The 27,183-nt window shown below is 28.7% G+C and overlaps 1 protein-coding gene across 1 annotated transcript in view; it reads left to right on the top strand.

The window, feature by feature from the left end:
• LOC132919840 (uncharacterized) overlaps positions 1-27,183 on the top strand; it is a 249,795-nt gene that overhangs the window by 120,938 nt on the left and 101,674 nt on the right. Inside the window, exons 6-9 of the mRNA XM_060981725.1 lie at positions 3,300-3,840; positions 4,503-4,781; positions 5,163-5,435; positions 6,717-6,891. Of these exons, the coding sequence (XP_060837708.1) occupies positions 3,300-3,840; positions 4,503-4,781; positions 5,163-5,435; positions 6,717-6,891 (1,268 nt within the window). The remainder of the gene's footprint in view (positions 1-3,299; positions 3,841-4,502; positions 4,782-5,162; positions 5,436-6,716; positions 6,892-27,183) is intronic.

Below are 27,183 nucleotides of genomic sequence, written 5' to 3'. Positions count from 1 at the left end.
ATAACTGTCATAATCCACTGAAATACTACTGCTACAGTCCTCTTGAAATACGAGTATTCTCTTGAAAAGTCCACAGCTGATATATTGAACTTTTTTTCAAAGTATAATATTATAGCAATTTTATAGTCACACAAAAAGTTATTGGAATGGTTTTAGTTTCTAAGATTTAATATATTTGATATTTAGATGTTCTAAATAAAAATTCCAATATTCTGCATTTCTATCATCGTTTGCAAAACTATTTTATTCAATCACTGACAAACAAAAACAAAATGTTTCAATTCAATAGTAAGTCTTAATAAATTCTAAAGTTTATAATACGTCATTATTTTTTAACTAATTCTTATTTGACTTTTATATTATGTCTGAAAACTGTAATTAAAACTTTTTTTTTCAATTTCAATATCATACTACGCTTTAGCCCTTTTCTGATGAAAATTCACGAAATAAATTAAAACAAAAAAGTTTTACAAATTCATTTTACCAAAGCATAATAATTATAAATGCACACCTACGCCTTACATAAACTAAATTTCACGACACTGATCTTTTTATAATATTTATTTTACTAAAAACCAATATTCTGTATAAATATTATAGAATATATTGATTGTGGTTTTGATTGTTTTGAATGATTTTGATTGATAATATATTGAATTATAATCTCTGAAAAAGTAATAAGCACTTTTTGATTTTGCTATTTTATCAGTTTAATTTAATTCAGATACTATAAACTTTAAGATACAATACGCTAAAAATACGCATCTCTAGTACTGTGATGTATCAAGATATTTTTATTAGCTAAAAAAATTATCAGGTCTTCATGAATATAATATAATGTTATCAATACTTGTGTGTTTAATCGTACTGTATTTTACGACCAATCCGATCTGCAGTGCTGCAAATAATACTCTAAATTATAAGCCCCTTAATATAATATGACCAGACAACAATAATTATTTTACCAGTATTCTGATTTCGTATTATTCTTGCCCCACAAACACAGCTTATTGTTTATTTCCTTTCATAGTATGATAATACGTTGCAACGTCTCTTTCATTACACCATTATAATCTACTTGTAGTGAATAATAATTCTTGTTAACTGATAATTGTTCCTTTTCAATTGTAATAAACGCTAGTCGATTTTTAACATTTTAATTACCTTTACTTTACATTTTACGATATTTTAAAATATATTTTCATCTGTACTGGTTAGGCCTTTGTTGAATATCTAATATCTATCCTACAATTCCTTCGACAGTCATACAGATCCTATCAACATCCTATCAACAACAATTCTTATTCTAATTGAAAAATGACGTATAACCTATTACAATGATATGTATATAATATATATTATTGCATTGATATTTTCAAGTAGGAAAATCATCTTGAAAATTAAACAGAATTCATTTTCATTTATTAAAAAATAAGAAAAAGAAAAAAATACAATTTCCTTATAAAAATAAGTCAATCACATATTTTTTTCTAGACAAACATCGTTAACATTAATGTTGTTATTTCAAATATCAACAATTTAGCACAACTAAAAAGTCATATCTTGCTTTAAACTGAAAAATAATATTTAATTTGTTTAACTAGCGCAGCCTTATTTCCGCTTTCAAAGCAAATGTATTTATTTATTCATAATAGTAAAATACATTTAAATATTACATAGTATTCAATATTAATTTTAAGTTAGTTAAATATAATAAACGCATTATCCAAATTTCTATGCTCTGAATTTATCAATATAAATCCAAATTTCTTATCCCCAAAAACCATTGATTGTGAAAGTAAACTAAAACTTAATTATATATTTCAACTTTTACTTTTTGAACATCTTAAAATTATTTCAAGTTTTAAATTCATTTAGCCATCAACTATGTTAAATTATTTCGCCTAAAGCTCTGTGATTGAGAATTCATATAATTGTATTTAGATTTCAGATAATATTTTTCTTTACTCGTATAGAATATCCACGAATTTATTTAAAATAAGCTTAAATTTTCAGTCGACGTCAGAAAAAGTTAATGCACCAAAGCAAAGGATAAATTTGAATGGAACTTAATTATTTCGTTAATATGAAAAATATACAATATTCTAATCATAATAAAACCCATTTGTATTTCAAAAAACTCATACATTCTATAAATACTTTAGAAACTGAATTAATTTCCATTTCTGTGTTTCATTTTTCTTTTCAATTTTTAATTTATTGATTTTTTACTGATGGATGTCAAACTGCTAATAATAATAAACATAATACTAAGAACACAACTACTTCTTTTTCTCTTCTTTTTTTTAATGATATTTATTATTCTCAAAGTTTTATTTATGGAATGCATAAAAAAAAAATTAAGATGAAACGTATGCTAATGATGAATAAATGAATAATAATATTTTATGTTTATAATATAATAATATTATATTATAAACATAAAATATATATCTTAATGTTATCAATAATAGAATTATAGATATTTAGATCGATCACTTAGGATAATATAATGTAATATCATGAAATATATTTTTAAAATTAAGTCTGAACAATGAGCCTATTTAGTACTAATAATACCTAATAATATAGTATTTATAGTCAATGATAATATATATATATACATGCCAATAATGTAAGAAAAAATAAACTAGAATATTAACATATCTTTTATGATAGGTAAAATTATTATCATAATTTTATTCTACTGTTGGTTTTTATACGTATTGTTTTTTGCTGTTTCTTCGCGTGAAATTATGTGTTTTGAAAAAAAAAATTATAATGTTTTCAATTAGGTTTAAGAAGTATGCATTTCAATCGTAATTTAAGAAACTCGGTTGTTGACTTTAATTACATATTTTATACACCAGAAATCATATACGATTAATATTATAAATGCGTTTTAACTAAATATTTTGAATTAATTTCAATAGGTATATTATTTTATTTTATCTCAACGTCTAGGCTATCCACATAAATCTATTAGGCGCGATTCGAAAAATAAAATATCTATTTTAGTACTTTATTTAATTACAGTGGTTTTTTCCGTATCGAATTTTATTATCGTCGAATAATTCTGGGATTCCGCTAAAACGTTTAAAAAACATTTCATACGATTCGGCGAATTTATTGTTAATCTGGGTATTTCCCATACGTATTATATTATTGAAGTTAAATAATTTCGATGTTTCTAAGCGTATCGTTGATTCGCCTTAATTTGTGACCTATCTATTTTCTTTATTTTTCAAATTTATCACCACCCCGCCAACAGTGAGTTCACTAGTCATTGCTTTTTTCAGCGTCGGCCATTCAGACGGCGATGGCGGACGTCGCGGGTCCAGAGACGACGGCCGTGCGTTCCGACAGCACCGCACGTGCCACAAGCGTAGGGACTCACAGGCAATCGTCGCGCCGGGCCAGTCCACGTCCTCCAACGGGTCGACAGGCTATGGTGGCGGTGACGGTCCCGCGAAGACGGTGGACGACCAGACCATGACGCCGCCGACGATGGTCATCAGCAGCGTGACGCCGCCGCCCACTTCGCCACGCGCCCCTCTATCGCCCACGCACCAACACGCACCGTCGTCGTCCGTCTCGTCCGGAACCGCGTCCGTCTCCATCAGCGCCACTGCCAGCACATCCATGGCAACCGCGCAGCACGGTATGTCAAGCGGCTACACGACGTGCTCCGTGGTGCCAACGCAGCACAGCGTGTCATGCGGATATACGCCGCCAGTGTCGGTGCCCAGCTCGCCGGTGTCTGCGGTGCCACCAACACAGTTGTGCGCCGGAAACGTGACGCACGCACCACCCGTGTCCCGCAGAGACTCCACCACGCAAGTGAGTGTCCTGTGCCATCTCTAATACGACTCTCGTCCATCCGTCGTTACCTTCACAGTTCTCAAACCCATAGGAATATCATGAGAGACATGAAGATAATTTAATTTACTAAAATCATACAATAATATGTACTGTCAGCTAGTACGGTTAAACAGTGTTGCATCAGTAATGCTATCGTTTGACAAAAAACGTCTTCCAAATAATATTGCATTTTATAAATATTACCGATTGATTTATACAGTATACAGCACACGTAATTTTAATCATATTATCAATTTTACGACAACGTTCCGTTTGAATTTTAAATTTTCTTTTTTTTCTATTTCATTATAATGTTTTGATTACCATTTACCATTTTTTTTTTTTTACTCAATCTCGGTAATTTGTTTATTGCTCAATTTCTCAATAATCATTAGGATATTAGAAATAAATAAATGAGTAAAAATACCGTTTTTTCGGACACAAATGACCCACACTTATTAACTTATCAAGGAATACGGTTCTTGATTATCTGGTTGCATTAAATTATTTAAATCACATATTGCAATTCGGGTTTTTCGGGGAGAGCTGTAGTAGGGTGTGGTTAGGCAATACGCGTACTTGATAAATAATAATAATAATTAAACTAAGGGCGCACTAACAGATTTTGTACACCAAAACAGGTGTACTCTTCGAGGGCCCGCCGGAATTCCAAGCCTCACGTGTCGCCCGAACGAAGGCACAGCAAGGACGGCATATCGGTCGGCAACAAGCTGCCCAGGTTGCAGCGGCAATCGACGGCCATCGATGAGACGTGCATGCCATCGAGCCTGCATTGCGGCCGGCGGAGCTCGCAACCGACGCTGTCCGCAGATCAGGACTATTCTGACCGGAAAACCAGGCGTGACTCGCTATCGCCCGACTCTGCGCATTACGCTCGGCGCCGAGACTCTAGAGTCAGCGTGAGTACAACGTGCCCTGTATTATTTTTTTTAGGGGGGAAAATAATACTATGATGATACATGGTGTAATAACAATATTATGTTCTGACATTTTTTACGACGTCCTCTTAACTCTTCTCTACCGCTTCTCTCCGAAGTCCAAATTCCTGTATAACCTAACAAATAAAATACTAAAATACCTAACTTCAATTTATTTCAAAAGTCCTGATCACTCCCAGAATGTTGTTTATCCCATTGAATAACCATATTGTATAGTAGCTGTATTCGCATCCGTGTATATGCGCAATGACTCTGTTATTATATATATTTACTAAATATATATATTTTTTATGAAAATAAAATAAATTACATTGACCGTTTTTTGCTTTTGTGCGTTTACAGGGCGGTCTGTCACCGGACAGACAGGGCAGGGACGTATCTCCTGGAAGGCAGAGACGCCGCAGAAACTACCGACGTCAGAGCACCACGATGGGCGGTTACAATGTACGTAGTTGCCAGTCGTCCAGGTCACCGGATTCGTCATCGTCGTGCTCCTCCCGAGAACCCTCGCCGGCCGGCAGGGCCGTGGCGCCAGCAACTTCTCAGCGGACGCCGATCATCCGGAGACAATCCACTACCGAAGAGATATTGATTGCTAGGGGCTTCCGGCGACAAGTGCGTGTTTTTAATCACCGTGGATTTACCACGCTCTGATAACATATTATTATTATTATAACATGCCATAATGTTGTTGGTTTTTGCCACGGACTGAAATATAATGGGCTGGTATCGCGGTTATTAGATATATAGAAACAAACGCTACGCAAACACATCTTAGTCCCCCTACCATAATATTTTTCGGCTGTCTTTTGTAATCGTAAATAATTATAACGCACCTACAGGCGGTAGCTGGTTTAAATCAAAGACACGCAACAGTGTTTTACAATTTTTGAAATGTGTCTAATTTGTGTATACATTTGTAAATTGTTTATTGATATTTTTTAACATTTGTGTAATGATTACTCAATTATTTTATACTACTTTCAAATGATCTGTGAAAAATTATTTTATAATAGTTTGCGTCGAAAATATAAAACAGCGCTGTAAAGTATATAATTAGATGTTTTTAATAATAATCTAGTATTTAATGAAACAGACACACCAATAATTATCCATACTAACACCAATTTAGATCGGACATTTCTTACTGCACATCGTTGTAGATTTATTGATAACGTTTTAAACCAGTCCATTATGATGTCCTAGTACGTTATTTTATGAAAATACTATATGATGAGACTATAATATGCCATCTGACGCATCGTTTGATTTTGATTTTTTTCTGCCTATACTATAAGAAGTTTGTTATTAAAGAACTCTAATATCAATCTATATAAACTTGTACACCGTACCTATTAATTGTCATTATGATTTATTTATTATTATTATTTTTTATTCAACACTGCTTTTTATATCTTATTTAATATAACAATTAAACATTTGACCCATTATAAATATATTTGTTAGTTATTTATTATCGTATTCGATTTCTTTCAATAAAATATTGTCTGATTGGATACCATTCAAACGTTTTATTGTAAACTGATTTTTTACAAAATTGTATTATAATGTTTCTATATTGTTTTTTTGGATAACATTTTATATGACTATTAAATTGATTTAATAGTTCATCAATTTCAGAATTAGAATATTTCTACGGCTTATAGATAGAAACCTTGATATATTTTGTATTTCTAAAAAGTTGAAAAAAAAATCATACTAGACCCGTTTTGTATTAAAAACACAAAACATTTGTCATATTGTTTTACTTTTTCATACTTTTGTGATACGGTGATATAAAATCAAACTCCATGTTTTTAAGGTCAAAACAAATTAATTAAAATAAAAATTTAATTTAATTTAATTGTATCATTATCATCATTATTATTATTTTAGTCCACTACCGAAGAAATGATTCGGTGCAGGAATTTTCGACGACTATCGTCTCAATCAGATGAATGTTACCGTACGAGAGGCAGGAGAGATTCAAGTACGCAAATCATAGATGGAACTCTGGCCACTATGGCTGTGGAGACAAGCAGCACTTTATTTGATTCCAGTACGCAAACAGGTAAGACTTTACAATCGTAACACGTAGTATTTAGTAAATATTTAAGTAGTTTTTCTTCAACAAATGAATTTCATAAAAATGATGGTTATACTGTTATACAGTTATACTCGTAAAAATTAATATGCTATGCAATAGTGTAATTTATACAAAACCAGCTATAGAAGAAATGTATTTGAATTGTGTTAAAGCTGCACAAGGCACTTTACTGCTATATAATCTATTCTCGGGTTATTATAAATATGAGCAACGCATTTTAAACGAGTTTATTCAATATTTAGGTCAACGAGGGTTTTAAAGTTAAGAATAATTTTTCCCGAATTATAATTATTTTATATGATGAAAAAATATTTAGATAGTAAATATAAGGTAGCTACATATAAGTGGTTTATAAAAAATATTCGTACATAAGAATTAAAAGAGCTGTAAATGTTCAACATGTATTTCTAAAAATAAATAACTGACAAATAAAACACTTTTAATACCATTTTATTATTTCAATTCGTTTTAAAATAAATTGCTAATTTTTTCATCATTATGATGTAATTAATTTTTATTATATTTAATTCAATGAAATCAAGTTAATATTGCAATAGCAGTCATACAAATTCAATTAAGACTAACGAATTTTTAAAATATGAATTAATTCTTTTTTATATATCCAAGTAACTATTGTGAATTATTTATTTTTCACATAATTCTTTCTATAGGCTACATTAATCTATATTCTCAAAAGGTTTAAAAGAAAAATAAAAAAAAAACATATTTTCAATTATTTTTAGGTGACTTATAGAGTTGTGATTTTATTAAGTTATTTTGATTAATTAACTGATTATGTTTCAATTATCAGATATATACAGAATTTAATGAAAAAAGTTGATTTACACAAGTAATATTAATATACATTATTAAAGTAATAATTGAGTTTATTTTCAAATACAACTGTATTTTCCTTCGACAAATGATGACTCTTAAGTCTATCAAAATTCACAACAGAGAGTAAGCGTGTTTAGATATTCCTAAGTAGTACATTTAAACCTCATTGCTTAAATATATTCCCGTACGGATACAAAAGTTTCAAACATTGAAAATTAATTTTATCAAACAAGTTTAATATTATAAATTATGCTAACGTGTTTATAGTTGAACATATACATATTCTATGTATATATCAATACTTAGGGGAGTATGGTTCTTCAAAAGAATATGTATACTGTCATAGTTTATTTTAGTTTTATAAACTTTTAAACTTTGTAGATATCTATTTATTCTACTTAATACTCACATTTTACAAATTCTATGGAAACAAAATCAAGGTGATGACTACCTATTCGCTTATTATTTCGACTGTGAATGAGTCGAAGCATACGTTTGAAATTATTTGCTTTGCATACCTTTACAAGTATTTCAATGGAATTGAAACCATGCTGTTTACTAGTTTATAATCAAATTATAGTTACTTTATAGTTAGTTATCATACCTAAGCAAATTATTGATTTCATAGAATAGTAAATAGTATTCCGATATTCCGATGGAATATTACAATATAGTTGTACTCTTGGCGTAGGGAATAGTATAATATTATATTCTTGATAATATATACATGTAATAACTGTTACATATATAGTAATAGATAGTATCAAACATTTAAATATGGTAACTTGTATCGGACCAATAGTATTGATCACCAATTAAAGAGAAATTTCTGGGGAGTGCTATATCGACATGTTTCATACATAGTATCGAAATAATGGTCAGGGTTGACAAAGACAATAACACGTGTGAACGCCTAAACGAGTATAACAATATTTGGTACTTATTAAACAAAGCGATTAGCTGGATTTACTTAATATTGTACATTTAAACAGTATGCACATAAATGTCTGCATTTAACATATTATTTAATGTCTGGGTCGTCCTTTAACGGAATATTTACTGATTCTAACGCGATTTCAAATGTAAATATCATGTTTTATAATATGAAGATTTAAAGATTAATTAAAAAATACGAAATATATTGCAAAAATCGAATGATTAATTTTTACTTTTGAACTATACGACTTATACTATTTAATATAAGCCTCGAGGGCCAAGGTTCTAGTTCTTTTGGATTCTGTCTAAAAAAATATATATATATATAAAAGTATTATTATAATAAAATTCATCTCTTACCACGGGATGAAGAATGACGAGTACCAGAACTGCCTGCCGCCCCATTTCTGTCGCACACTATCTTCGGATCTGTTTATTGGTATACACACACACACACACACACACATATATATATATAAATAAATGCATGTAGAAATATGATATATACATAGATAATATAGGTATATATAATAGCCATCCTTTGTCGTCACAGGTTTACGATGGCTTGTGGACATTTACGATCTAATGACAATAAAAACCGCTTTCCTGAGCCGTATACTAGTTATTTCACGTTTTTAATCCATTTAAGTGGTATCGAAAAATCGCGACAATCAGTTTGAAAACTGTAAAACGGTTACGACCACCGCCGTCGTATTTATAAATTATTAAATAGTATAATAATATTATTACACGTCCCAATGATTAAAACCACTCTACACCGTCAGTGAAAAGAAATTGTTTACCATATTGTTCGTGAATAATTTTTTTTTTTGCTTAGAGTGTGTCGTGTACTTTTTTTTCTTAAAGTTGGTGTTGTACATTAAATAGGATCGTAAAATAAATGTTATATTTACTAACAGACATTCGAATGATGGTTGACATGTATAATATTATTATTGGTCGTTACATAAATCACGTCCGTTCTGCGACTATATGCGATAAATCGTTTGTAACAATGACCTGTAATTCTGATCGTCCAAGACTGCAACAACTAAAAAAAAAAATATATGCGTTTTTCGCAATTTTAAAATTTTTTTCATTACCGTTATAAAGTAAAATAAATTAGCATAGATACGATTTTTGAGAGTACACATATTTCATACACTTAATATTATGTTTTAGTTGTTACTAATACATCATACCTTATGTTATGAACCACAACCTATGCTTATTTCATTTTTGAGCTGAAATTGAATTTAATGATAAACAAAAATTGTTATGTTTAAATAAGACCAGAGTTCTCTGGTTATTATTTGCATGAAAAATGTTTGTTTCATTCTTATTTCTTTTCTTATATCATAATTTTAAATAAAATATACTATAAACGTCTTAAATGTTAATTTAAATATTTGTATGTTTTATCATATTATAATATGTGTGTAAATGTGCACCTACATATTGTATAATAAATAAATGAATTACATAATATAATATGTGTACGAAAATCTAAATTTGGGAAAATTACTCGGGAAGATTGACTTTTAATCCGTATACGAGGTCAACCTCGTGTATACATTGTGTAAACAACTTAGGGACGGGTAAACCCATTTTACTACGTGAATAGGTTAAATAGCACTCGTGCGTAGGTATTTATGCGGAGAAGTATGTGCGAATGTGTGTCGATGTGTGTTCTTGTACATTACTATTGTAACACATCGGCAAAACGGTTACGACGCAATAAATATCAGACAACTGGCGGTCGATTGACGCATCCACGTGCGAGATCAAATGCGCCGGTGAAACTTTGTTTATATCACATACTTGAGTTTTTATACTTTTAGTATAATATGTTACTGTGCTACTACTTTTATGCTACCTATGTGTATTGATGCAGCACACCACAGGCAATATCAGCGTTAATGATTATGTCTGTAGGTATCTATTATAACAGTATTTAAACAACAGTATTTATATATTCGTAAAAGTAGAAAACCTAGGCAACCGTTTAAAGTGTTTGAAACAATACTATTATTATATGTATATGAGTGTACGGGGTAACCTATATTAGGTATGATACCTACACGTGGAGTTTTCAATCATAGCAAGAGAATATATTTTCAATTACTTCGATTTATTTGTTCTATTGAGACGTCTGTAGTGATACGAACTTCTTATTTTTTTTTTTAATCTACGAGAACCACCATTTCACTGTAAATTGTAAGCTGATCGTCTGTTAAATAAAAACAATTCCAAATAGAAATGTAAGCGAATATATTTTGAATAATAAATATTATGAACGTATTATGCGAGTTGTGTTCTAATTGAGACCTTCCACTCTTAGTATTATTAGTTTTGTGTAAACAATAATATGATCATCTAATATATTTAAATTATAATAATTACTTGTCTTATTTGAAAGAAATTATTATTAGTCGTTTTGGTTTATTCATTATATTGTTAATATGTAAAATCTATATATACAATTAATATATATTAAATCTTTTATTCTTTGGAGACCTACTTGTATATTATATATAATTATAGTTAATTCGTTTTTGCTTCAGAATATTGAAAGATGAGAAAATGTCTTTTCAGCGCTATATTATGTCACCTTATTTCTTATTTTAATACGATTTTATGTTACCTATATGATATTTTTGGTGGATTTATTTTTATTCTATTTATCGTGAGCTTAAAAAAAATAATTTTAAAATCACACGTTGCACATCATTGCAAACGTATGCGCAAAAATTTCACACTTGACCCACAACCTTCAGTTTATGTTAAAACGAGTAAGTGATTTACAATCGTTTACATGCATCAGTTTTCCGGTGAATTTTCAGAGAGGACCGATCTGTTTATAATTAAGGGTTTTTTTTTAATCTCCTTTCAAGTACCCGAGGGATATTATTTTGGACAAATGACCATAGTGGCGTGTGTCACGTTTATCGAAATTGCGTGGTTTTTTCTGCGCTGAAGGGTTAGTGTGGTAATCTCGTTTGGTCGTTCGACAGACCGCTACGGTGGTTTCAATCATATAGAGATCGTCTGGATATTTTATATTATATTAATTGAATTAAATTAAATGAATAACGGCGATGAAATCAGGTGGATGTATCTATATGTGTGTATAGTTAAAGTGATATATATTTTTTTTTAATTTCCACTGTTCATTAAACTGTCTAAAGTACTTTTCGCATATTAAACACATTCGTCGTAATACCAGAGAGCACATCACATTTATATTTATAAAACCTATACTACCTTATTTAAAATGTTATCCAGCTGTTTTATTTTATGATATGATTATGTTTTACAACTACCGGATTGTTGGACAAACACGACTATTACAACGACACATTATTTCGGTTATTTTGAAAATTCACAATACTATTAAATATTTAATCACTTCTGAAGTATAATAACATTAATAATCATATGTTAGTTTCTTGAAAGTAAATAGACAAACGTCAAGTATAAATATATGATTAATAATGAGGAACTCATTGTCACTGAAACTTGTATTACCTAACTTGTCATTTGTCATGGTATGTTTAATCTAAGTATACTCACTCCATATATAATCTTGTATAAAATCAAGATGCAAATCTACTGAAATACAAGTCTATCATCTACAAAATGTTTGAAATTAATATATTAAAATGAACTTATTCTTCTTAAAACAATAGTATATTAACTTGATGAACTATCAATATGCAATATTAATGAAATGCGATTTTAAAATATGTATTATAATATAATAAACTCTACTGTATCATTATTAACAATGGAAATATATTTTCTGATTAAAACGATAATAATAAATACTAAACATTTAAAATATTTAGACAATCCGAGTAATTAAAACATATAAATTTTAAAATTGCATAGTCACCTTCAATGTATAAAATTCAATTTAGAAGAATATGAATACGTTATGACTAAAGAAAGCAAGCATTTAAAGTTTAAGAAATAAAATACTATGAGAGTTAAAAATGCTTTTGAAATACTGAGGGGTATATTTTTATAATATCTGAAAATGTATACGTTTTTTACATAATTTATTGTATTCAAACATAATAATATTTTGTATAAACGTTTATTATTTTTATTAATAACCAGACATCGCTATTATAGTCGTTTTCTATTTATAGTGAATATTCATCGCTGGATGACATGCATCGTCGATGTTATCATGACTATATTATAATATGCATAACAAAAAATAATAATAATAGTTATTTTGTTCATACACGTAATCTGATGATTTTGATAAATAATAATATTATCTATTCAATCTATAATGTAAAGGTATGAAATATAAATGTATTATTTTTATTTTCACTACCCATCAATTCTTTTGTTTGCTGTATTAATTCTATTTTATCTATTGATCAAATTAGTTAGTAAAAGTATGATAAACGCTCACTATTCATATAGACACACACATATATTTCAATATTTTTAAGTTGATAATACTTAATTGTTATTATTTTGAAAAACATAAAAACTAAAATACTCAGTCATTAGAGATTTTACAAAAACATTACTCAATTATAACCAATAATCAGCATAATTATTTGTATCATAAATCTCATTACTTAGATGGCTATGACAAATTGTTAATAACAACAGTATAAAATCAAGCAATTTTCACTTAATTATGAAATTTTTATTTTAATGTTAAGTGACTGATATACATAGACTTTATACTCGTTTATAAGGTCTATGCTGATATATCTTGTAAGACTATATTTTTCATTTTGATTACATCATGTATTTATTTTTTTTTTTACAGAAGATTTAATAAAGTATTTATTTTATAATTGTATGGTTTATTGCAAACAAATGAGTAATTAAAAATATAAAGGGCTTATAATATAATAATATAGCTAATATAGTATATACCATTGTATATCATAATACTACTAATTACTAGTTATTAATTATTAATTTCTGTAAGATAAGTAATAATCATAATATTTTTCACTAATGATCGGACGAAATATGATGTTATTGCATATTTTATTATATAAATATTTGTTGACTGCAGTCGGAATTTAATTATAAAATAATGTGACAGAAAAGGTAAAAATATGTGTTAAAGTGAATTTTAAATACACCACTTGGAAGTTCATTTTTCCACGAAATATATTTCTTCCATTTTCTCGTACCCGTATAGAAAATTAAAATTACAAGCAGGGAGGATGACATCAACAGACAATAATTTTTTTATTTTAGGAATTTATTTCATCGTTGATAATATATTAGTAACTTAAATACATATTTAATAATTTTTGATATTATTCAAATAGTACGAATAGACTAAAACTCCACACTAATGTATTGAATTGATGTTTGATTTAAAACACTTCTAGAATAACATTTTTTTATAATAATATCCATTTATTATTATTTTTATTTGATTGTCATATTTAAATTTACTCTTTAAATACTGCGTATATGACGACAATTGACCTAAAATTACATTATGTAAACGTACTGATTTTGTTTTTAATAATTTTATAGTGGCTATTGTATCAAGTAAGAAATGTTTTAGAAAAGTATAATACATTGAAAAAAATTAAAATTAATTTTGAATTAATTTTAATAATCTTTAATAACAGCAATCATATCGTTTTAAATAATATTACACAATACATAAATAGTAAGTTAAGTTCAATTAGGAGATTGACTAAATAATTTTTATGGTAAAAAAAATCATGTTTTGTATAATATAATATATATATTTTATAATTGAGGTTTCATGTAAAAATGGGGAAATATCTAATCCCGCACATATATCACATTGTATATTATGCATTATATTATACGCGTTTAATCATCCGTAAAACGGAATGTTTGAAAAATAATGGCTTATGAAATATGTCATTTTTCGATGACATAATAGTATTATGCGTTATTTTAATAAACACGTTAATATGAAAAGATGCCATTTTACCATACAAAATAAAATGCGTTTTTCCCTTCACTTAAAATCTAAAAACACGATTTTCGTGTATCGCCGAAAACACGAAGAAGAAAAAACGTCTGGACGTATTTGAATTTTACACGATAACATAACAAAATAATATAAATATAAAATAATACAACGGTTTTATTGGACACCCATTCTACTAAAAAAAAAAGATGTATAAATTACTTAATAACAAAAAAACCTTTTACATTACTTTCGTCTCTTAGCTAGAACGTATACAAGAAACTTTGCGCGCTTTTATAAAATTTGTCGTTGGACGAATAAATGTATCAACAATAGTAATAATAATAACGGTGAAATATCAGATAAAATCATAACTAATACAGCTATCCGTGAAATATTAACTATGCTACAGTCCGTCCAGTATATTATGTACACTGCAGTCAGTCAATTTATGTCAAAATTATTTGTATTTATATTTTTTTTCTGTCATGATATCGCTGCGTGACACGCGACGTTCAGTAGTGTTACTGCCGGGAGGGTTGGAAGTGTCGATCACTGGGGTCTTCAATATTTACCGACTAAATGGGCCCGGCCAAACCAACAATAGCCTATTTCCGTATTTGATTACAAATTTCATAACAAATATCAAAATTATAATATTTTTATAAATGAAATAATATTCATTAAATACGATTCAATGCGTTAAATAATAATAAAAATAATAATTTCGATAGTGCAACTCAAAAAAAAATTAACATGAAAATACAATCATGGATATTGTATAGTATCTACTATCTGAGATCAGTATTAATAATGTGTGTTTTCGAACTATTATTCTATGAATAACGTATAGTTTATTTTTAATATTTTTTGTAAATATATAATATATAACTTGTTTACGTTAGGTAGGCGACAATAGTAAAAAGGTATCATAATTTAGTGAATAAAAGCTTGAAATACATATTTACGAGTAATATAAGTCCTTATCGTGTTGATACTTTGAAGAGATAATTTTTCAATATTTATTGAAGTACTTTTTTACGTTTTATAAAAAACTTACTTAATAATTAACTTAAACCGATGATTTCTGAAAATTAAAGTGGTAACACTAGACACTACCTTCTATAAAGTTTATGTATCTATATCACACATTTATATAATTTACTTATTATATAAAAAATGTTTTCTGATTGTTAATAATATTCTTTAGTAAAAAAAAGTTACTTATTTGAAAAAAAAATGTAGCAATATACAATAATTTAATGTCATAAAATATGTCTTAGTCTTTTACTTATCAATAATTTATTACAATTATGTTCATAAGGATGATCATAGATAAAAAATTAAAAACTTAAATTATTGTTACTTTATTAAAAATTAAACTGCCCTCTCCCTACAGTTTGTCTAGTTGCGCCATTTATGATGGAAACACCCCGCTATAATATAAGTGTTCAATATACAAATGGCTACGGAACCCAAGTAAAATTTTTGCGGTGCATTATATTATTGCAATTCATTATTTTATTGTAACCTCACGAAGTAGTTATTCCAAAACAACGACGACCGACTGTGTGTAGATATAGGTACCTATTTGCGAATAACTTACAAAAAAGGGTTGTCCTGGAAAACAGAGCGGCAGAGGTGTATTATGTAAAGGTACATATATGTGTGTAAACTGTATTATGCAAACGTTCGGTGAAGGTTGTGTGGCAAAACACAATAAGCGGATTAGACCCTGTCCGTGAGCATGGCAAGAGCAGTTGTATGGAAGGTGCAGCATATATCGGAGGTAAAACGTCGTTTAAGTACAATTCTCACAAACCTTTATAAGAGCGTATTTCATGTGCTATATATAATATGTACTAGTATATAATATTATACGCAAAGTGATTCTTTTATCAGTAAACAGCCATTCTCTTGATAACTTTTTTTTACAATATTCATCTGTCATTTCAATGCACAAGATTTTTGAATAAATAAATAATTTCGTTTACTATTTGTCATAATAAGATTAACTTTTAGATTTTAAATTTTTAAATTATTATAATATACATTTTTAATTGTTAGTTTCAAAGCAGAATATTTTTCTAAGATTTTTTATGCGTAAAACAATATAATAAATACAACGATAATCAATAGACATATTAAATAGTTATAAACATTTACATTTTAGATGAGTGGAGGAGCACAGAACTGCAAAATTTTTTTAATCTACCTATGTTTAACAAACGGATAAATAGTTGTTGCTTATACATGAAAATATTGACAAAAATAATTATTAATTTTCAAGGTAGTGAGTTTACTGTTAAATGAATCACTCTATACACGTATATATCTAGGCTTAGAAAGTTATAGGATACTTCAATTTTTGCATGATCTCTGTCAAAGTATTTTTAAATTATTTTGCAAATTTTTAACATTTTTAAGTTTTGTTAAGTTAAGAATATTTATTATAGTTTTATCAAAGCTCGATATTTTTTTTAATTTTTATTTCATATTTCCACACATTAATACATATTTTTTAGGTAAATATTTTCATTTGGTGGATTTTAAGCCAGATCCACTTGTAATTCACTACTCAATTAAAAATTATTCTAGATTAAATTATATTATAAACGAAATAATTTATATTACTTGTAATGTTTATATTTTAAACTTAGTTTTTTATTAATTTTTAGATACTAATTAATTTTTTATACCTATAATGAAACATTAAATTAAGAACAAATATTTTTTTAGAATATAATATAATATTACAATATTATTAAAAATGTATTCATATTTTTGAAAAAAAATTGATGTCACTTTAGGTTATTTTAGTAGTTAGGTTCAAAATGTTTTTATAATCCTATAGTCTTGAATAATTTAGCCAATAAACGTCCAATGCAACTTGCAGACGAGCAGGTGAAATAATAAATGTGTGTAATAGGAGTAGAGTTTGCCAAATATCTCGGCAACCAGTGGTCCATCTATAATAATCCGGGAAGTACTCGCAAAGTTTTCAGATTTGTACGTTTATAATATTACTCTTATATTATGTACTATGTACGTTATACCTATAATAATATCAAACGTCACCATATTGTTATTATCTGGAAACAACAAAAGAAACGTGTAAATTGTGATGTATAGTATTAGTAGTAACACCATCGCCAAAAAACCTCTGCAGTTAAAAATAATAATGCTTTCATGTACCTACGTTTTATCCATGAATCTACTGTCGTTTTTTTCATCTATCGTGCAAAGTTGGGTACCCACCACTCAGTAACATGACACGTATAATACTAAAATATAGATATCTTGACGGAAGAAAAGAGTACTTCAGTTGCACCACGAATCCACTCAGTTATTGTGTTTTCTTTTATATAATATACATAAAGCGCCTTATCGAATTACAAAAAAAATTCTACTCAAATATAAAGCATGCATAAAAGTGTAAAAAACTTAAATCCAATTTTAATTTTTTTGTGGATTAATTTTGTAATTAACCATATACGAATAGAGCATTTATTAAACAATATTTTTGTATAAAACACAAACGATATAACGTAAATAAACTTGTCCATAATGCATACGACTCATTAATTGATTTTCATAATTAAAAAAAATCGACATACCTACCAGATTCAATTGTATTTCTAGTCTTCGGTTTTAAAATTAATCTGAATTATTAACTTTTGCAAATAATTACCATTATCACGTCTATTAATGATTTTATAAAATAAAATAAGTATTTAGTTTAAATATATATAACATTAAATATTAAATAAACTTACAAAAACGTGCATTTTCAATTAAAACAAATAAAAATGTATTTGTTTATAATACATTATGTGCTGTAAAAATATACCATTATTTACATTATGCGTTTTTAAATTTTATTCTCGAATTTCACAATTATTTATCAGTATAATAATCTGCTTTAATCAATTGGTATACAAATAAAAGTTCAGAGAAAAATCCACTTAACACGGATATATTATATACATTCATACATTATTAAAACATACACTCATAATAATAATAACTAGTATGTGCATACATACATTTTTATACTCTTATAATTAATTGTTTGGGTAGTTTTTAATTTATCTTTCGTACAAAATAAATATATTGTATACAATAAAAATATTCGTTAATATTTTTTTAAAAATAAGAAGTTTGGTGTTCATTGTTTTTAAAAACTGGTAAGTTTGAAATTATAGGATATCCCGTATTCTACTTAATAACTATATTACAGTCTATCCGATTTAATATTTACTAAAAACATAAAATAGATAAAAATAAACACAAAAATAACTATTTACTAAAACATTATAAAAATGTAACTTCTATCGAAATTCCCCTCAAAAAATAAAAATTGTTTTTGGAGAAGACCAACTGGTTTTAGGTGGTGCAACGCAATCGTGATTGTTAGATCGGTGTCTACGAAATCCCATAGTAGTGTTGTCGTTGATTTCTCGAGCCGGTTGGCGGGACTCACCGAACGGGAATGCATTATATATTATTACCGTACGGAAATCCGGGCGATGGACTCTGTGTATAGATACGGCGTACATTTGCTCGCGTGTGTTGAGCACAGGAATAAAATATTATTATTATACGAATAATAAATTTCGACGAAATCGTGTAAGACGGGTCGCCGGTAATACGGTAATATGAGTGGAGGAGCTGCTGGGGGCGCTACATTATCCCGCCACCCCTTCCGCAACATCCATCAACCCTGTATGACGGGTTGGTTCGGCCGGCGGGTGTGGCGGTGGATCGATTCCCTCCGCTTTTCCACGCCGACACGCACAGTAAAGACGGCGGCGGCGGCTAGCGAATCGCGCCTGCCTCCCACTATATGTTCAACAACAACCCTACATATAACTGCCGCCGCCACCAAACAGCTGATCAGCCGGAAAACTCGTGACCAAACCGGAGAAGTTTGTTCGCGCACACCACCAGTGTAGTCCGTCCGGCGGTTTACACCGGTCAGAGTGTCTTCCGTCGCCGCCGCGTTACTGTATTTTATAACATTATATATATATATATGTATATATAAGTATATAACATATACATTTATAGTATAATCCCCGTGATCACAAACGCATATATACTGTATATATATATATATATATTTATAAATTATATACGAACTTCTTTTTAAGGTTTCCGATTTTTTTTTTCATTATTATTATTATTTATTTGTGATTTTCACTTTCTTCTTTTTGGCCGTATACCTTCGTGGTTTACCTTTAATCGGCTTTTAGACTACGTCTTTTGCTCCCATTATAACCAACACGTGAATTCCGAGTCGTCGCCGCTTCAGACATGAGCCATCCGTCTCGGTTAGTTTTACCGCCACCGCCGTCGTTGTCGTCTTGGTCACCATCGCCAATACCGATGTTACCGCAATTGCGGTCGTCTTCAAACATTCTGCACCCATCGCAGCTCTCGGCCCGTCACCAAATCCGGTGCAGCTGCAAGTCTATCGCCGTCGTATGTCGGTCATGTTCATCAGGCATCTGTTGAAAGGTATTACTATACAGTATACACTATAATGTGGCATGGCATAATCCTATTTATTAATAACATAGACTTTTGAAAAATAATATTGATATTAAATAATACATATAAATTAATCGTTTTCATGTCAGAATCTCATTTTTACGTATTTTCATATTTTTTATCGCCAAATCGTGATTCAAATGACATGTACAAATCTATGGGACTGTCATTTTAATTGGTCGCACCAATATTATATAGTTATAATTGATGTAATGCGACTATGAGAGGTAGAAATGGATCAAAATAAACATTTTAACTAGTGTTTTCATTTAAGTCTTGGTAAATCGTTCTAAAGTGATAATAAAATGACTATACAAACGGGTCGAGTGGTAGAAAATAAAAATGTTTGCTATCTATGCACTAACGAGCGTAGTGACGTAGCGCGATCGGTGAAGCAACGAGCCGCCGTGTATTCGACATGATTATTAAGCAATTTTGTCGCAACCCCACACTCTTATTGCAGACAACTTAAAACTAAAAGATTGTCTTATTGTCACAACATCAGGGCTACTTATGTTTACTATTGTTGTGTAATCTATTGATATTATAATAATCTATACGAAATATGTATATGTCGAGAAAACTTATAATTTGATAATTTATTTATTTAATTACATAATTCAGTTGTATAAAATTATAATATGTATAATATAGATAAGGTATATATAGTGACTCACGGGATTTCATAGAGTATTAAAATAAAGTTTATTTCATGTATTATAATATTATTAGTGTAAAAATGTCCATTTTTAAAATCAGTTTAAATATTTTCTTAAAAAAAAAAAAACGGAATTTATAATTCTGTGTTCTGTTATTCTTTTAATTCCATTAACGAATAAAAAAAAATCAATAAAGTAAAAAAAAGTACATAATTTTATTTTTTTTAGTTAGTTATTAATTTGACACTGAATAATAACACTAAATGTTGATAATTGTGTTTATGGAATAAATATTTAATCAAATACTGTTTGTTTAACTTCACAAACTCTACCGCCTCTAACTTATTATTATTTTCCATTATTTCATCTTCTTGTTATTTGAAGTGAACAACAAAATCCCAGAGGAATAGATCTAGACTCTTATTTCTTTCCATCGCACTTAGTTTTAAATTTGGGTTTTATAACCATGTATGCATTGTTATAGATAATATCGTGTCATCGAGATGTATGTTGATTGATATTTTTCGTTCTAAATATAGCGGAAATAAAAATAAAAATGTATTTATGGTATTATTAAAGCTTGTTAGAAATTAACTTTTTAAGTAAATACATATAAGTCTGATACAAGTTGTGCGACGTTGAAGCCTTTATATTTATGTGACTTATTTTTTTTGAATATTCCTCAAAGCAACATAATGTAAACACAACGACTCGTTTTAATTTTTACACCTCAATAATAATAGGTTGATTCTTTATTAAGTTTGAACAAAGTTAATTTTCCCTAGGTAATTTTAACATTTTAAAATATTATGTGAACTATACAGTTTTTAATTTATTTTGTTATAATTTGCATTTTACACCTGTTACATAATTTTTAAATTTTATCAAACCAATCAGATATAATTATTATTTGTAAAAAATTGGTTTGTTTGAATTTTAAGTTTTAGGTACACGTGTGTTTTCAATTCCATTAACTTAGGTGAATCTTTATTTCGGTGGATCATATTATATCCGTATCAATATTTACATTAATATAATTGTTTATTATTGATTTAAATTATAATTGTAAATGTAATTTATAACTTCACACAATAATAACATATGACTGTTTATAATTGGATTATCCTTAATGATAATATTTTAGTATATGCCCATGATATAACTATATTTATATTTCTAACAATGAAAATAATAATAAACCAATAATATCACAAAGTTGTTTACTATTCTATTTGTAAAATCTGTAAGCTTGTATTACACATTTTTTTAGCATGTACCGACTTTTTATACATATATTTTTTTTTTAAAGCTCACATCGGTTTGCATTTATTTTATGTAGCAATAAGTTGTCACCGTTAATAAACTACACGAATAAAATTAGTTTCATAAGTATTATTAAACACTGTAATTTTTTTTTATCAATAAGTAATTGACTGCTAAAACTTAGTGAATGAAAATAATTATCATTTAACGGCAAGCAAATATATAATTATAAATTAATTTTAAACAAGAAACAATATATAAAACAATTAAAATTAATAAATAAATTGAAATATTGTAAATAATAAGTTTCCGTACAGTAAATGGTACTTTGTACTTTTTTGTATCATAATTTTTTTGAAAAACTATATTAACCAAAACATATAACGTTTATAACATAAATATAATATTATTTTATGACAAGAACTCAACAATTTACTAAGCAGAAACAAAAACAGCATACTATTTTGTCTTTAAAACATTATGTTTTCCTATATAAAAACATCAGTTTACATAAATATAACCTTTTGTAAATATTATATTGTGTTGGCCTAAAGAAATCAACTAATCTTTCGTCATGTATGCAAATTATTTCTATGAACATAGAAATATTATGATAAAAAGTAAATTTAAAATTAGTTTCTTAGTCAAAAGACATCACTATATTATTATTTAATACTGAAAAAATATAAAAAAAATACTAAATAGTATAAGTTATAAAAGTAGATTGGCAAAAATCACATTTTAAATGTAGGTAGCGTTATTTAAATTATTAAAAATATAATGTTTATTATAAATAATATCTATCATAAAGAAAAAGCAATAAACGCGTAGGTGATTTTATTTTCCTAAATAGCTTTTATTGCACGAAATATATAACACATTGTTATATTATTTTCATTATTTTTGCGTAAAATAAAAAAAAATCAAATTACTTACAATACACATTAATTATAAATCTTTAGATGGTCCGGTAAAATTGAACTGACGAATATGCAATGTAACAATGTTCAATCGATTAATTTAATAATTTAATAATTCAAAACAACGCCGTTGTGCCTATTTAACGTTATTTAAATATATTGGTCGTTATTTTAATAAAATCGTTTTAATGTATTTTACGTTAAAAAAATAAACGCTATTGTAATTTGTTTGCTAAATGTCCATACTCCTTTTGCGCGTTTTTAAAATATATATTTAATGCATTATAGTCAGAATATTTTGATTGAAAGGTTTTTATTATAATCAGTAAGTTCTTTTTTTAAGTAACTATTATTAAATGACAATTATTTAGTAGATTACTTCGAAATCGAATGAAAAAGTAAAATATAAATTTTTTAATGGCTCGTTATTTAACACATTTGCAATAATTTATATTAATTCGGAGAGTTTTTATACGGGGACACCACACACACGTTTGTTAACTCTGTCTTACAAACACACTACATAATATAATGTTAATATTATGTTCATCAGTTCTAGTTCTGCGCAATAAGATTCAATATCAGAGCGAATTCACCTATTATCAAACTTAAACGTAAGACCATGCTATGAGTAATATTTTGCATACGTCATAAAACTCGATTAAAAATTAAATGCTGTAAAAAAAAAAAAAAAACTCACGAGAAAGCACGGCCGATGTTCTCGCCTTAAAGTTTGACAATAGGTCAATGCGCTCTATTATTAAATCTTACTATACACGCCATGATAGGGACACTGCTGAACATAAAAATATGTGCTGCCTACGTAGTACGCGTTTATAAGATGGTAATAATAACGCATTGTGCGGGTGTGGCATCTTCTTAAAAGTACGTGGCGCGTCGCGGAGGCGTTGTCACTGGCGGCTGTGCGTGCACGATTTGCCATACGTTTTCCGATTTCATTGCGTTGTCACCCGAGCGTAGAGAGAGCATCGTGTACAACAATACGACGAAAAAGACATAACCGTCGCAGAACACCGTGCATGGCGGTTATATGACGACGGTGACGATTTAAGCGTAGAAGTTTTCTCATTTCGTCGGCAGTGCGAACGCCACGCACGACGCTGCACAACCGCACAGGTATAATACCGTTATAGGTAATAATAATAATATGCAACACGATATTAAGTAGATATACGCCCGGAAACGGTAGCAGCAGCGGCGGCGGCAGCGAGTCATTTCCATGTGTGTGTGTGTGTGTGTGTGGGGGGGGGTACCTCGCTAAAAGCGGACTGATTGTCTTTGGCGGCCGTCTATTCATCGCGGCGTATTTGATTTCCTCATTGTGCGCGTGTTTGTGTGTACGTGTGTCTGTGTGCGTAGCGCATTAAACGTCGAACGGATTACAATGTTACGCCGTACACGTGCGAGTTACCCGACAACAAAAATATTGTGCCGATATAATATTAAACGACAATATATAATATCATAGACTTGACGGTTCCGAGGAAATTTCATTTTCACATCTCCCGCAGCCGTTCGCCTGTAAACAAAATCACACGGCGGTGCACACAGTGCGGACGCTGTAAGTTTCGGGTAACCGTTTACCGTCGCGTAACGCGTACTTTAACAGTAAACCGCGTACGGCGTAGATAAAAATATATACAGTACTGGCTATTTTGTATTATCACCCGAATTCACTCAAGTCAAAATTAACTCAACTTTCATTCCTTTTCCCTTCTGTTTCAGTTGAAATACATAATACAAACAAAATTACAGTGATTGATTTTACGTTTTTCTACTTCTTAATTCTGGAATTATTTTTGATGTAAACACGAAAAGTTAAAGGTGAACGATCGCTTAAAAAACGACGTAAATCCAATATCGTTAATATTTGGATTTGTGTATAAATTCATATCAAAATATATTATATCCAAAATTAAATTTGCAAATCACTAAAGTAATCATTGAAATAAATAGTATTTATAAGTATTTTAATTTAATATTATAATTATTTCAAAAAAAAAATTTTAGAATATTATAGATACCACATTTCTACTAAATATAATAGTAATATAATTAATAACCATATTGGCAATATGTAAAATACAAATATTTGATTTTCTTGAATCGAAACAAAATTCATTCATGAGTCACCCTATAGAAATTAATATGGTCTGAAAAACAAAAATAAACAAAATATAAATAATGGTAATAGGCCGCAGATACAAATACATGGTTAGTAATTATTCCCCACTCAAACGGAATGGTACAATAGTCGAAAATACATATGCAGTTTTAGACACCGAAAACTGAGTGTTATAAAATATACAATAGGAACACCTACAGGTCGTAATTATTTTTCCTTGTGTGAACGATATGACTTAGTATTGATTTAATGTTGCTATTTATTATTGATACACGCCCCTAGAGAACGAACATAACTTACAACCAACATATATCTAAATTAATCGCTAATTCAGTAATTTCGAGACTTTGTTTGTCGTTTCAAGCTTGTTGTTTCACGCGCATAGGTACGCTAAAACGACACTTGACTGCGAGTTTCACGCGCAGAGATTAAGTTATATAATTATAATATACTGTGTTTCTAATTATGCTTAAAGGACATAATATAATAGTAGTTCATAATGTTAACGTAAAATTATTACCCTGAATGAAAACAACTGTATTACGCTTCTTTTTTTTTATAGCTCTGACGCTATGTATTATTATTATTATTATTAAATATACAGTTACAAAGTTCTACCCGATAATGGACTCTGAACAGCGTTTACTGGGTGGGTTTCTTTCACAATTAAGCGCATGTCATAAAAAGTTTTACCGATATTATATGCTTACACCGTGCTACGAAAACTTTGCTCGATAACTTCCGGTAACCCGCCTGCCGCTCACATACAAGTATATATTATTATTTTATGATATACGCACAAAAGTCGACAATCCACGCAGACAAACTCAATTTCGGATGCAATCCTTTTAGGTGGATCGTTATTATCGTAGAATAATATAATATAGGTAGGTTCTATCTACTATTATATGCGTTTATGTTTAGCGAATTCAGTTTTACTGACATTTCCAGCCAAATCAGGTTAATGAGCAATTTACTCGAGTGACATTGCATGTACGGCGAAGTATGGATTTAATTGTTAGAGTTGAAAAATTTATATCCAGGCATAATTATTAGAAGTTTCGCAGGACTTCTGTAAAGAACATATTATGCACCTCACACAAATGTCGATCATAATTTACAAGTTACTTTGTACGGGTGATTAATATTAAATTAGTAATATAAAATTTAATTGTACAGTTTTATTATTTGTTGTTTTATTATTGAACAAATTAAATCAGTTGATAAATAAATTGATAAACTAGGATTTAGTAAAGACTTTTAATTCCATACATTATCATTTATCACTATAATATTATTTTTACTTCTTATTATTATTAACAAATAACACTAAAATATATTTTTTTATTTATTTTCTAAGAAAAAAATAACATTTAAAATCTGTACATTAAAAAAAAAATACAATTAGTAAATAGGTTAACAAGATGATAAGTACGATGAAACAATGAGTAGGGAAGCTATCCAGTAATAGGACCCTTTTGACAGTTTAGGTTAGAATCAAACAATGGTATCGTCACAGTTTAAAAAATCATGTTAACAGTGTATTTTATGACGACGGGAACAATTGTCAAAAAGGTAAAATAGATTTGAACTAATAAAAATAGGTAAAATAATGATTAAATATAATAATAATATACGGACATTTACCATATAGTTACATGCAAAATAACGTATACTTAGTGTAAATACTATAAAAGGATAAATTGTCAATAATATTAAACGGTTTTAAAAACGCAAATTTTATAAATGTGACGTTGAATATTTTCTTTGCTAATCTAAATTTTGTCACTATATTAAGACTTCAAGAGACATTTTTTTTTATATATATTAATTTATATTTTAATGCTCGGTAATGAATCATTTCAAAAATTATAGGACAAACGTTCCTTAAGTTTCAGAGCGGAGATAACCTACAAGTTATATGGGAACCTAAATATATTGATAAATTAAGTTGTGCAAATTTGAACAAAAAACTATCAAATAAAAGTCTAGGGTTACTAG

The sequence above is a fragment of the Rhopalosiphum padi genome, chromosome 2 (genome assembly GCF_020882245.1).
Source record: "Rhopalosiphum padi isolate XX-2018 chromosome 2, ASM2088224v1, whole genome shotgun sequence".
Lineage (NCBI taxonomy): Eukaryota > Metazoa > Arthropoda > Insecta > Hemiptera > Aphididae > Rhopalosiphum > Rhopalosiphum padi.
This window is presented reverse-complemented; position numbering and strand designations above follow the sequence as displayed.